Source organism: Rhinolophus ferrumequinum, chromosome 16 (genome assembly GCF_004115265.2).
Source record: "Rhinolophus ferrumequinum isolate MPI-CBG mRhiFer1 chromosome 16, mRhiFer1_v1.p, whole genome shotgun sequence".
Classification (NCBI taxonomy): Eukaryota; Metazoa; Chordata; class Mammalia; order Chiroptera; family Rhinolophidae; genus Rhinolophus; species Rhinolophus ferrumequinum.
The window spans coordinates 12,890,719-12,903,900 of NC_046299.1; the positions used below are offsets into that span (position 1 = coordinate 12,890,719).

The window sequence follows — 13,182 nt, forward strand, 5'->3', positions numbered from 1 at the left end:
AGAAAACAGAGATAAACTTGGAGATTCTCTTAAAATTTCCATGCATATAGTGTATATGTTTATGTTTGTAAATGTGTGAGTGTGTTTGTGATTTGCACAAATACAAACATTATAAAACCATACCAAGCATCATCCAATATATATATAAGATCTGTAACCTTTTGAGGGCCATGATTTTTGTTTGATTTGTTCACTGCTGTATTCATCTAAAAATGTGCTTGGAACAACAGGAGTTGTTTAACAAACATTGCAGAATGAAGGAAAATATGTTTCATTTTACACATATCTGTCTACCTCATCCTTAGTTTTCAGTTACATAATATCCCATTATAAGAAAACAGAATTATTTCAAGAATTATTTTGAATGACATGAATTGTTCTAATATACAAAAAATCCTCTATAAATATCTTTGTACGAATATACTTTGATAAAGTAGGTAGGTATATATATCTTTAGGATATGTTCCTAGAAATCTAATTGTTGTGCCAAAGAGCTTTTCTTTTCATTTTAATAGATAACACCCAGAGTAAACATCTTTTATTTTTGCCTGTCCATTATAACCCCCTTATTTTGAAAACAAATCTCCATTTTACTTTGGAAAAGTAGTTCCTCATCTCTCTCTCTCTCATCCTTGTGGAGTTTGTGGGGTTGAACTCACCCCTCAGCTCCAGGGTGAGTATTTGTGTTGAAAATAGGGTTGCCAGATTAAGCAAATAAAAACATAGCACAACAGTTAAATTTGAATTATAGATAAACAATGAATATTTTTTAGTATAAAAACACATACATACACACAGATATTTTTCTGTATATAAGATTTTATATAAGATCATGTATATAAGATTTTAACCAGATAAAATTTATTGAAAGGAAATCAATATTTCTAGCCATTTAATCTAGGTAAATAATTGGGTCTCAGTTAAAGATAATAACATGTAATAATTAAAAAATTATGATTTTAGGCAAATTTTTCATTTTGTGTATATAGTAGAAAACTACAAATTTTCTTTTATTTTTAGAAATTAATTCTATGTATAGTTATACAACATTTCACATTTACTTTTATTTCTAATCCAACTTTCAGAAAACTCTTAGTATACTATATCTCTCCCTACAAATGACACCACAACAAACTAAATTGAGATGTTCCTTTGAGTACTGTGTATATTTGTGTGTGTGCACGCATATGCAGGTGTGTATCTTTTTGAAAATGTTGGAAAGCTATGACTTCCATAAAACTGGGGTCTTCTTATTTTTATCCATAGAATTGACGAATCTTTCTGGAATATTGCAAAGGTTAATACATCTTTGATGAACTGAGCACAATGGAAGCACTACATCTACAATAAGACATCTGGGAACACATTTATGAGCAAAAATCAATTAGCCTTCAAACCTTATGCTCCTATACATATTTTCCGTCTCAATTCAAATTACTTTTAAGTAGACATATGCTAATTTTTTAAAACTATTATAACATAAATAGGCATGCTGAATACCTGCAACTTTTAATCATATAGGATAAAGTGAAAAAAGTAAAAGCAACGGTAATCATTGTATTTCACAATTCAATAACAGAAAATTATAAGTAAAAATGAGTTTACAGTGAGTCCATTAACTGAAAAGATAATACATTTATATGAGTGCATTATTTAATAATGGTTTAAAAAGTTTGCTTTTTTCACAATCAGTACCCACAAGATTGCCAAGATGATACGAAAGACAGTTGGGGGAATATAGAATAATGTTGCAAATATTTTGTATGGTATCCGATGGGCAATTGTCTTTTTGGGGAGACCACTTCAAGGATGGTGTAGCTATCTGACCGCTGTGCTGTACACCTGAAGCTGAAGTTGAATAATAATGAATGTCAACTATAATTTTTACATATATATATATATATATACGTAAAAACTCTGAATATAAATATATATATATATATATATATATATATATTCACAGGATGTGGAGTACAGCATAAGGAATAGAGTCAGTGAAACTGTAATAGCTATATATGATGTCAGAGGGGTAGTAGATTGGGGGAGGAGGGTTATCACTTTGTGAGGGGTACAAATGTCTAATTATTATATTGTTTTGTACACCTGACACTAATAAAAAAATTTTTTTTGACAAAAGAACTTGTTTTACGTAAAGCTTTATGTAGATATTAACATATTTGAATATTGTATAAAATACAGATTCTTAAAATACTAAGAAATTCTACAAGAAGTTTCACACAGCACCTAATTAACTTTAATTTCTTCACCCAAAATAACACTTCTCAGTACTCTCTTCACTCTGAGCCCATTCTCCTCACTAAATAAGTTCTGTACCTAACGAGGTAGAGTAACTCATTTTGTAAAACATTGCTGCATTACATTAATGATATTTAGATGAGAATCCATTTACTACAAATTTAACATCTCAGAAAATATTTTCTTATTAATACATGACATGTCCTTAGCAAAGTATAACTTAATGATATTATTATTTATTCTGTTTTTGTACCCATAAAACAGATATAGAAGTAAAGAATGCACTTGTCTCTATAAAAGTAGCTTGTTATTGAGAGCTACTAGAATCCTACTTTTAGTTTATTATTCTAGTTTGAGTTTATTAATTTAACTCAAATTTCAGGTTCATAATGCTAAATTAAAATCTAGGTTTTATGCTGTGTAATTATGAGATGTGCAGGAAAGGTATAATACCTATTAAAAACTCAAATTTCAATCAAAAATGCAGATTATAAAGCATGACAATATTTCAAGAGATTCTTTTCATATACTTGCTTCTAAAAATGTTTTTGAAATGTAATAACTTTATCTAAATTTTAATGTGCCATTGAAAAAATGTTTTCAATACCACTATAAAAGCATAAGATATAAAAATGAACTCATTTTTCTAGTGTATTTTAATATTTCCACTGATCAATATCCACTTAATTAGCATAGTCCCTGCCCTTCCAAAAATTCCGTATTCTTTATAGGGCTTATCATAGGAATGAGTTTAGAGTTCCTATATGAAGGGGTAATATTAAAACTGAAGTCCTCTGTAGTTTCATTTCTGTATTTTTAAGTGTCCCTGAATTCTCAGGGGTGTTATTCAAAAGGCATAACATTAATAATAGCCTTCTGATGTTAAAATTATACTACAAAAAAGAGTCATGTGTGTGTTTCTGAGAAACCAAAGTTTCGAATAGTTTAAAAAAAAAAAGGCAATATGTTTGGTTGAATTAACACGATATTAAAAAATGTCCAAAGATTATTTCATTTTAAAACAGTCCTTCTATTTGTAAAAGCAAGCAGTACAATTTGTGTAACAAAATTACAGAAATACTAAGATGGAAAAATCCTTTAATTAATTTTCATTTACTGTTACAGATAAATTGTCATTCCATTCATCACAAGGGTCCTCTGAGGTTTAAATAACTGGTGTCTTAAGGTTTTAGAGAAAGTAACATATCCACATTAAAAAATAAAAAAGATACTGGAATCTTTTTCTTTGGGGAATATTAAACTTAATCTAATAGTTAAAACTAAATAACGAGAAGATCAGATAAAAACACATTTTTACTTTCATTCACATAGAGTCTATAATTGGGATTATCATATCAAGTACAACCAGTGTAGTTAAAAGTCTCTGGGCCTCTAAGACCAAAATGACAAATAATCTTTTAATAACATAAAAATTATTATCTAATAATAGATTTCTGGTAGTCATTTAAATAATATATTTACTTTGGGCATTAACATATGAATGTTTTCTAAGACATTGAGAATTTTGTATTTAAAGGATTTAATAAAATTAAATTTGAGGAAATTCCTCATATTTTTAAACATATTATATTGTAATATGCATGACCTTTCAACAAGACAGACTTTTAGATTTTGTATTTCAGTAGAGGTAGCAAATTCAATGCAAACATTATCATCATATTCTTTAACAAAGACGATCTAGATGAGTTTTGGAGAGAAGCGCACTGCACTGAGAGAATCTCCAGAGCACAGATTAGAACTGGCCCAGTGGTCCCTAACCTAGCTTTCCCTTCTATTTTTCCCTTGTTCTCTCCATGTGGAACGTGTATTTGGAAAGATTTTGACTTTCAATCAAAAGATAAATTCATATTTTTATATTTAAATTAAGGTAATAGCTTCCCAGAGCTTCTGACAATATGCAGTAAACATTACTACACTGAGGTGATACAATATTAACCAACAGCAATTTGTCATTTTGAGAAATGTGAGTTGTATAGGTACAAAAACGCTTCACATTAGTTTTCTCAAATACTTAATACTGTTTCAAAACATTAGTTGTTACATATAAAGATTTCTAGAATTCTAGGACCCTCCAACTGGGAATTAGTTACATAGTATAATCCTTTCGCTTTAGAGGAAAGAAAATCCAGTTAGACCACTTAACCACATTTAGAAGCCAGTTAATGTCAGTGTGCATTGATCTTTTCACAAGGCCACATTTATACAGTTGCATTTTATAAACTTTAGAAATCAGATATTTGAATGGTGCTAGTCATAATGAAGTGGGAACCCAGGATCCCTGATTGATCCTGACCTCTTTTCTAATGATTAGAGACATAAATGCCACTCGCCCTATTCCATTACAGAAGGTCTTCGTTCACACCATCTGCCTACCTAGGGAAATTGTTTTTCCCGTCATGAATCTACCATTTCACCTTAATAGACTGTCTAACATGTGTACTCCTACTGGTTGTCTCCACACAGAATTCCACTTCTTGCCAAATGTTTATATATTTATATGTAATAAGTTCCTTTTCAATTGGATTACTTTTTCATAAGGTCATAACAAGTCAATTCTCAGTGATGTTACACTGAGCACATAGAAATCAGAGAGGCAGGAGGAGTAGGATGACACATTTACTTGTGGGGGAGGGGTGTCAAGTTTGTAAATATATTATAGGTAGGCCCTGAGCCTTGACAGATGTTTGAAAGTAAAAGAATAATTAAGAAGAACCCATGTCATTCACTAATTCTATAACTTAGAATACTCTGGATTGCTTTTAAATACCTTTAAATATAATCTTTTTTCATGTGGCAAAAAGAAGGTAAACAACTATATCACTGTTTTACATTGTTGCACAAAATTATACATATAAAAGTATAGTAGGAAGTACAAGAGCAAACAAAATACTAATAATACTAATAATAGAATACTAATACTAATATAATATAATACCAATAAAACAGAAATTTACTTTATTATATGAGGTATAGAACAACAAATCTGTACACGTATGTTCCTGAGATTATATTTCTTTGTTTCCTTCACTTAACTAATATATGCAAAGTTAAGAAACTGTATTTATCTAATATGTATATTTCTATCATCAGTTGTTCTGTAAGAATATTACTGATTTTATTAATTTTAGAATTATAAAAATATACATGGTTAATTCTGATACAGAACTGTATCACACTGAAGTGTACTTCAAATATACTTGTATTATCAGATTATCATGAATTGGAAAAGACTTGATTACACAAAAAAAAATTCTAGGAGATAAAAATCAAAAGTAAATATTTGTCATTCAGAATTTTCTTTCTAATTGCAACAGAGAGTAATTAAAAATAACTTACGGTTTTATAGTATAACTAATTGCCTAAATTAAAGAGATTGCAGGTGATTTTATCAACAGAATCAATATTTGTATTCACTATTAATTCTAACACTATTTAAAAAAATTTTTTTGTAACTAACCTATGCTTGTATACATACTGACTTAAAAAGTTGGTGGTAAAGTTTGTTCTGAAGCTTAAAAAATACTACGCTAAAAAAAAAATACTACGCTGATTATTTCAATCTAAATAAATAAAATTGATTTGAAAATCTATATTTGAAAGGAGAATGTTCATTATGCAATAGAGATCCATATGTTTGCTGGAATCTTGAAATAACAGATTAAATGCTATTACTGATACCTCTCTCCGTCGAGAAGCCCAGCATGTTTGTTTGATCTTCCATACCACAGCAGCCACCAATAATAAGGACAAAAAACAACTGGAAAATAAAACATAATTTATTTTTGCTTAGAATATTTAATGTATGTAACAAAATAACAAAAAAATATGTAGAGAATTTAAAAACATAGAAGTTATCACTTTGGCTTCGTAAATAATTTAAAGCAAAAAAAAGAGTAAACTAGTGTTTAAAATGTTCTCAAGTAGAACCAAAGTATACAAGTAGGGAAAAAAACTATATTCCTCGCTATACATTATAGTTTATTTTTAAGATTTCCTGTCAGAAGGAATGTATATTTATAATTCTACTGGTGTTCTGACGCAACAGCAATCTATTTAGAATTGTTATTGAGTTATAAAACACTGTAGTTTTATAAATGTAAATATCACATGTCCATTTTGTCTTCATTAGTAACTATTGTAGATATGAGACTATTTCAGGGGTTCTCAACTGAAGATGATTTTGCCTCCTCGTCTACCCCCAGGGGAAATTAGACAATGCCTGGAGTCATTTTTAATTATCCCATCAGGTAGGAAGATGCAACGTAGAGCCAGGAATGCTTCTACACATCCTGGGACGCAGAGGATCCCAGCGACAAAAGAACATCCAGTCCGAAATGTTACTAGTGCTGAAGTTTAGAAACCCTGGTATACTCTAGTGTTTAAAATAAACAATTCAGTTACGATGTTTATACATGTGGTCTATACATATTAGGTACAAAACTCAATATGCTATGATAACCCAGGATACGTTGCTAGCAGTAATTTGAGAGTGACAAATCTCAAAATAACAGATTTATGTGAATTTGATTAATCAATCCCAACCCTGTACTGATGCTTGTTTTCTCTTCCTTTGCTCTGTGGTGAGAGATTGTGCTGTGAACAGACCCAGAAGTGACCAGACCTGGGCCACCACAAATTCATTGGCCACTGACAACTATAAAAAGTCTGGTCTTCGTCCTTAATTTATAATCCTTGTATTCATTAACTGGTTCACTCATAAGCAGTGCAGTTTTTGACACTTTCTACTCTCGTCAAGTCCTTAACATATATTTTTTCTCCTTGCCTCACTTGAAGAGATCTTAGAATATACTTCAACGAAAATGACAATGACATTCTAACACCTATCCATTGAGAGCTGAACACACTCCAGATACTGTGCTAGCTGCTTTACATGGATGATTGAATTTAGTTAAATAAGAACATTTCAGATAGTATATATTATTCTCATTTTAGAGAAGAAAAATCCAATGCTCAGAGTTCAAAGTGAATTGCTTATATTCACACAGAGAACAAGTGGCAGTGCCAAAGTTCAAATGCAGCTACATAAGCCTCAAATTCTTTCCTCCCCATCTGTTGGGAGCTGAGAGCTTACCCACCATTTCAAAAGTCATATTACCATATCCATTGTCTAATCCTTTCTCCAGTATCAAAGGAAGTGGATTTCATAAAAGAAAGAAAAAAGCCTGTGGTCCTAACCTTTCCAATCACTGAAGTGACTTTTGTTTTTGACGTGATTATCTCTTCCCCTAATATTTACAAATTTTCTATTTAATCTTAATTTGAATTTGACAAAGTGCTCAAGTCCTATGTCTCCCCCAAAATAAAAAACAACAACCCTACTTTATTGACCCTGTAGCTTCCTCAGTTTACTGAGCAAGTGATCAATGTAGCCACCTCCATGTTCATTTCCTCATACTCCACTTTTACTTAACTCCTTGTAATGTAGCATCTGGCTTATATGCTAACAAAAATGTTAATATAAATAATGATTAATGTTTAAATAATATTCAACACTTTAAAGGATACTTTCCCCACCATGACTTTTGAGTAATTAAATACATTGGTCTTTTCTCAATCAACTTTCACTTTTCAAATGACAATACCAACCAGCCAATCATGAAACTCCTTCTGAGTACTTTATATTCTTGATTTCCCTTCACCCTTCCTGACACATGGCAGGGTCAATGAAAGCAGACTACATTCCAGATTCCCTCTTTTAAATTTCGACATTCCTTAAAACTCCATTCACAACAACCATGCTGTTATCTTCTCAAAGAGAGAAGATATTTTCATGGCTCAGTTATTTTCATGGCTTCAACTATGATCTCACTTGGAATGATTTTCAAATCTGTACCATTAAGACCTGCCAAAATGAGAGCATCTTATCATTAAAAGAGATCTAAGAGATCATTTAGTTCAAACTTTCTCCCAGAAAAGAAATTCCCAGCACAATTCTGATAGTGATCCAGCCCCTAATTTAACACTCGTAGCTGAGAAGCTGCCTTACACGCCAGTGCGATGCTATTTTCAGCTAGTTTGAACTATGAAAATATTCTTCTATTAAGTTGTCTTTATTTTATCAATCAGTCAGTGCTGCTTCTGTTTTCCGGGTCAGTCGATTCCTTCTTCTGTATACTAAACCTTCTTTACATACTTGAAGAAGCCTACATGATTCCCTCTACTTCAGTAATTCTCAATCAAGTGAGTTTTGCCCTCCAGAGGACAGCTGGCAGTGTCTGGAGACATTTTTGGTTGTCACGACTTTGTGGACATCTAATGGGGATCAGGTAAGTATCCTACAGAACGCAGAACAGTCCCACCCCCCTCTCCACAATATTTTTCCAGGTCAACTGGCCAATCAGTGCTAAAGAAACAGTGTTCTAGGCTAAGTTATTACCATAGTGCTTACACTTCTCCTTATATCCATTTTAACATTGTAACTGTTTTAATGTGGTACTGAGAATTGATACTTTAGATATAGTACAAGGATCTATTTATCTGAACTTCAGTCCTACACTATATCCTTACGAATTTTAGCATTATAGATATGAATATCACATCAAACCTACCATGTCCAAACTGAACTCCTGAATAACATTCACAAAAATAAAACCAACTAACATCTATTGAGCAATATGCACCCAGCACTATAGTGTTTTACATGCATTATTTCTTTCATTACCACAATGCCATGTGTACTATTATATACTCATTTAAAAAAATGAGACAGCTGACTTGGAGGGTATAAATAAACTGCCTGAGTTAAAAAGTATTAAGTTGCAAGTTCTCCCCTTTCTCCTAAAGTATTTGTTTTACCATTACTTTCCAACTAAATTGGAAAAACACATTCAATTTTATCATCCCTTATACTCAATCAGACATCAACTCTTGTCAACTGATTTTTTTATAATGTCTGCAGTAGAAAACAATAGTACATATAACAAACTTCATTTATTTTTAATAATTAAATACTCGTAGTACGCAGGACAGTCCCACCCCGCGTACTACGAGTGTACTTTTAAATTAAATACCAAAGTGTACTTTTATTTGATAATCTGTAATTCACAATATTTCTCACCCAAAATAGTTACATGACAGAGATTCAATTTAAGATTTAAGATTCAATGATGAAGACTGCTGAATTTCTCCATGAGGAACTTATATTCTTTCTGATCTAAGTTTTATGACTCAAGTAAAGAGTGCCATTTTTATAATGATGCAGAAATCCAGTATAAAAATTTTCATTTTTCATAATTTCAACTTCTTGAGAAGAGGAGATATATACTTTAGGGGTTTGCAGCAAATTCTATTCTAATTCATATTAGGTTAGAGCTCATGATGATATAAACAAATTGGCTGGTAAAATCAATAAAGTGAAAGAAAACATTCTAAAAATCTCCAAAAAAATATTAAAACCCAATAAAATATATCTCACTTCCTGGCATATAGTAGTTGTCATTAAACTTTTTCTAAATGAATGGAGTTGGTTCTTTAATTGATTTGAACATCATTTTTCTGACATTGAAAGTTTCATTTGGCATTATTAGCTTTATATCAAGGTAATACTTTATAAAAGTTCTTAGTTTCTAATAAACTACATTGCAAATGAAAGTTAGAGTTCTTTTAAAAATATCTACATAAAAAACAAAAACCAGTTTATTAAGAACACTTGTTTCGTTAAAAAGCAAACAAACAAACAAAAATGTTAGACAAATTTATCCAGCATAGTTGAAAAGTTACACTCTTTTGGTGACTAACAGAAAAGGCCAGTCTCTAATGACAATCCCGGGAGCCTGAAGAATGATAGAATTTTCATCTGTCTGAATTCCTTGAGTGCACTGCATACCACTCTGTCACTTCCACCAGTTCCTTTTGCCCACAGAACTTTACTTGAGTGAGAAAAAAGCTTTTATTACATAAAATGACTGAGATTTCTGGGTTTATCAGTTCCAGTTCGCTTTTCCCTAGTATATTTCTTAAATCAAAGGTCTTAAGAGCCATGTCAAATGTTAGCATTCTATCATCTGGTATTGTGGTAAGTTTGTCAGAGAAAAATGAGTTTCACTGCTTTCTTTCTGATCTTCTTTTACTGTTATATTACACAACAGTTTTTATTGCTCCATGTTAGAGATATCGGGGCAGAGGGGCAATGGCTTTCTTGTTTTAAAAAAGTTATGCTGTATCGTAGTGTCAGGAGATAAGGTTCATCACCCTTCAGTAAAATCCCCCGATGAAATAGGAAAAAAGAAAGGAAACATAAAAAATGCAAGTACATGAGCAACAGGGACAAAAAAGGGAAGCACAGGAACTTAGGGAGAGATATTTAAGTAATTTGATTTTAACCTTCATAAAACGATCATTATGGGAAGGATTCTTAATGTGAGAAAACATGGAACTCATTAGGTATTCCCATTTCAGGAAAATTAAAGAGAATTCAATAAAAGTAGCACAGTGTGGTATGAGGCTATATTGTAAAGCAGGCTTCTAGCAACAAAGAAATACCCTCTGGTGATAATCTCATTGGCCAAATGCAAAAAGAGATAGTATTGTCACTATTTTATAGCAATTTGAGGTTAATTGATCATAAAAATCAAGTCTTAAATACATTTATAAAAAGATGGCTTGGGCATATTAATCTTTTATTTTACATAAAAATGTTATAAACTAGAGAACTGTGTTGAAACACGGAAATATATTATTTTACAAAGTAATTTATCTCCTAATAACTGCTATTCCAGAAAATATCTTTCAAAGGTTTTAAAAATACCTTCCTAACACTGAAGGATATTTTTAACTAAGTGAAATATTAACTAAATAAATCACTAGCTTAGAACGCATTAAAAACTGTATATTGCAAAAAAAAATTACTTTTTTCAGATTGACAGAAAAGACATAACCCAGTGAGTGAAAGTGAGGAAACAATATGTTCAGAGCATATATTGGTACAAACTTTTTTGAAGGTTATTAAGCAAGAGTTAACTATACCTTGGGATATACTATCAGTTAAGATGATTACAAATGCAAGTCACAGAAAACCTACGGCAAAACGATATAAACGATATTGAGGTTAAATGGACTTTATATTCCCTGCTGAATCATACTGGCCCAATTTGTATGTTGAAGCCCTAACATCCAACATAACTATACTTAGAGATAGGGAATTTAGGAGGTAACTAAGGTTAACTGAGGTCGTAAGAGTTGACCCCTGATCCAACAGCATTAATATTCTTATAAAGAAGAGACAGACACCAGAGAGCCAGGACTTATTCTCTTTCCCTCTGGGAATACACACACTGAGGAAAAGCCATGTGAGCACACAGTGAGAAAGGGGCCTGGCCCCTGCCAGCTAAGAAGAGAGTGGGAAACCAACCATGCAGGAGCCCTGATCTTAGATTTACTTAACAAGCCTCAGAATTGTGAGGTCGTACATTTCTATTGTTTAATCCACCAGTCTTTGGTACTCTGTTATGGCAGCATGAGCAGACTAAGACAGATTTTGGTACCAAGAAGTAGCTGCTGCTGTACAAATACCTAAAAATGTGAAAGCAGCTTTGGAACTGGTTAGTGGTTAACAGCTGGAGGAATTCTAAGGTGTGTGGCCAAAAAAGCTTAGATTGATGTGAAGAGACTCTGAGAGAAACATGGGTGTAAAAGGTGATTCTAGTGAGAGAGCTCAGAAAGAAACAAGGAAGGCTGGAGGGAAAGTCTCTGTGTTCTTAGAGAACACATAAACAATCCCAGAGAGAATGCTGATGTACATAGAGAAGTTAAAGGCCACTCTGGTGTGGTCTCAGATGGCAATGAGGTCCAGGTTATTGAAAACTGAGGTGAGGCCATCATTGTTCTAAAATGGCAAAGAACTTGGCTGAATTGTGTTCTGGTGTTTTGTGGAAGGTAGAACTTGCAAGCCATGAAAGTGGATATTTAGCATAAGCGATTTATAAGGAAAGCACTAAGTTGTGGCTTTGGTCCTCCTAACTGCTTATGGTAAAGTGCAAGAGGAAAGAGGCGAATTGAAGAAGGAATTGATATGCAAAAAGCAACCAGAACTTGGAATTTGGGGAAAATTCTCAGCCTACACATATTGACAGAACTGAGAAAGCTTGTTCTTAAGAGAACACTAAGGGTATGACAAAGAAATGATGCCCACGACTCATATATTTAATCAACCTTTGTAGCAGAAGCAAGGAACAGAGATGGGATTACACCAGCACAGACACTTGCCAGTTTGAATTACAATGAACAGAGAGGGCAGGACATAATGGAGAAATTCTGTTAAATTCTTGGATTCTGTAGGATGGGACCATAGAGGTATTCAGTTGGGAAAAGGCTTTATCCTTGTAGAATAAGGGAAGAATGACCCCAAAGCCCATTCAGAGATCATCAGGGCTTCAACTCTTACCACTTCAGATATCATTTATGTAAAATTCATAGAAAAATACCCAAATGAATCTCCCTAAAGCTTCAGATTTACAAATCTACAGAGCATTTTTGATAGCTCTTCAATCTTATCCTAAAATATTTTACAGAAAATTGAGTGATTTAAAGCCTCCCTGACAAGGTATTAAGAAGACAAACAACCAGTAAGGAAGCTTTTCCTGGTTAATCTCTCTTGTTACAAATAATCTAACTGAGTGATACCTTAATCTTCCAAACTTGCAACAAAAATGATAAAGGTCAATGTACACAGTGTAACTTTTCTGCATTCACTTTTTATTTAAAGGATACCTTTTGAATTAAAAAACAATTAAACAATGGTGAGGCACCATGCAATGTGATTTTTCAACGGACTCCCAACACTGTTCAAGCTCTTGCATGGCTTATCAAGAAAAATAAATGAAATGGGAGCATAGGCAAAATTCACAATGAAAAGGGAAGCATAATTCTAATATAGGAGACATTTGA

The 13,182-nt window shown here is 32.3% G+C and overlaps 1 protein-coding gene across 1 annotated transcript in view; it reads right to left on the bottom strand.

Annotated features, from left to right (window-relative positions):
• Positions 1–13,182, bottom strand: part of ATRNL1 (attractin like 1) — a 573,257-nt gene that overhangs the window by 323,653 nt on the left and 236,422 nt on the right. The window contains exon 26 of the mRNA XM_033131140.1: positions 5,956–6,034. Within this exon, the coding sequence (XP_032987031.1) occupies positions 5,956–6,034 (79 nt within the window). The remainder of the gene's footprint in view (positions 1–5,955; positions 6,035–13,182) is intronic.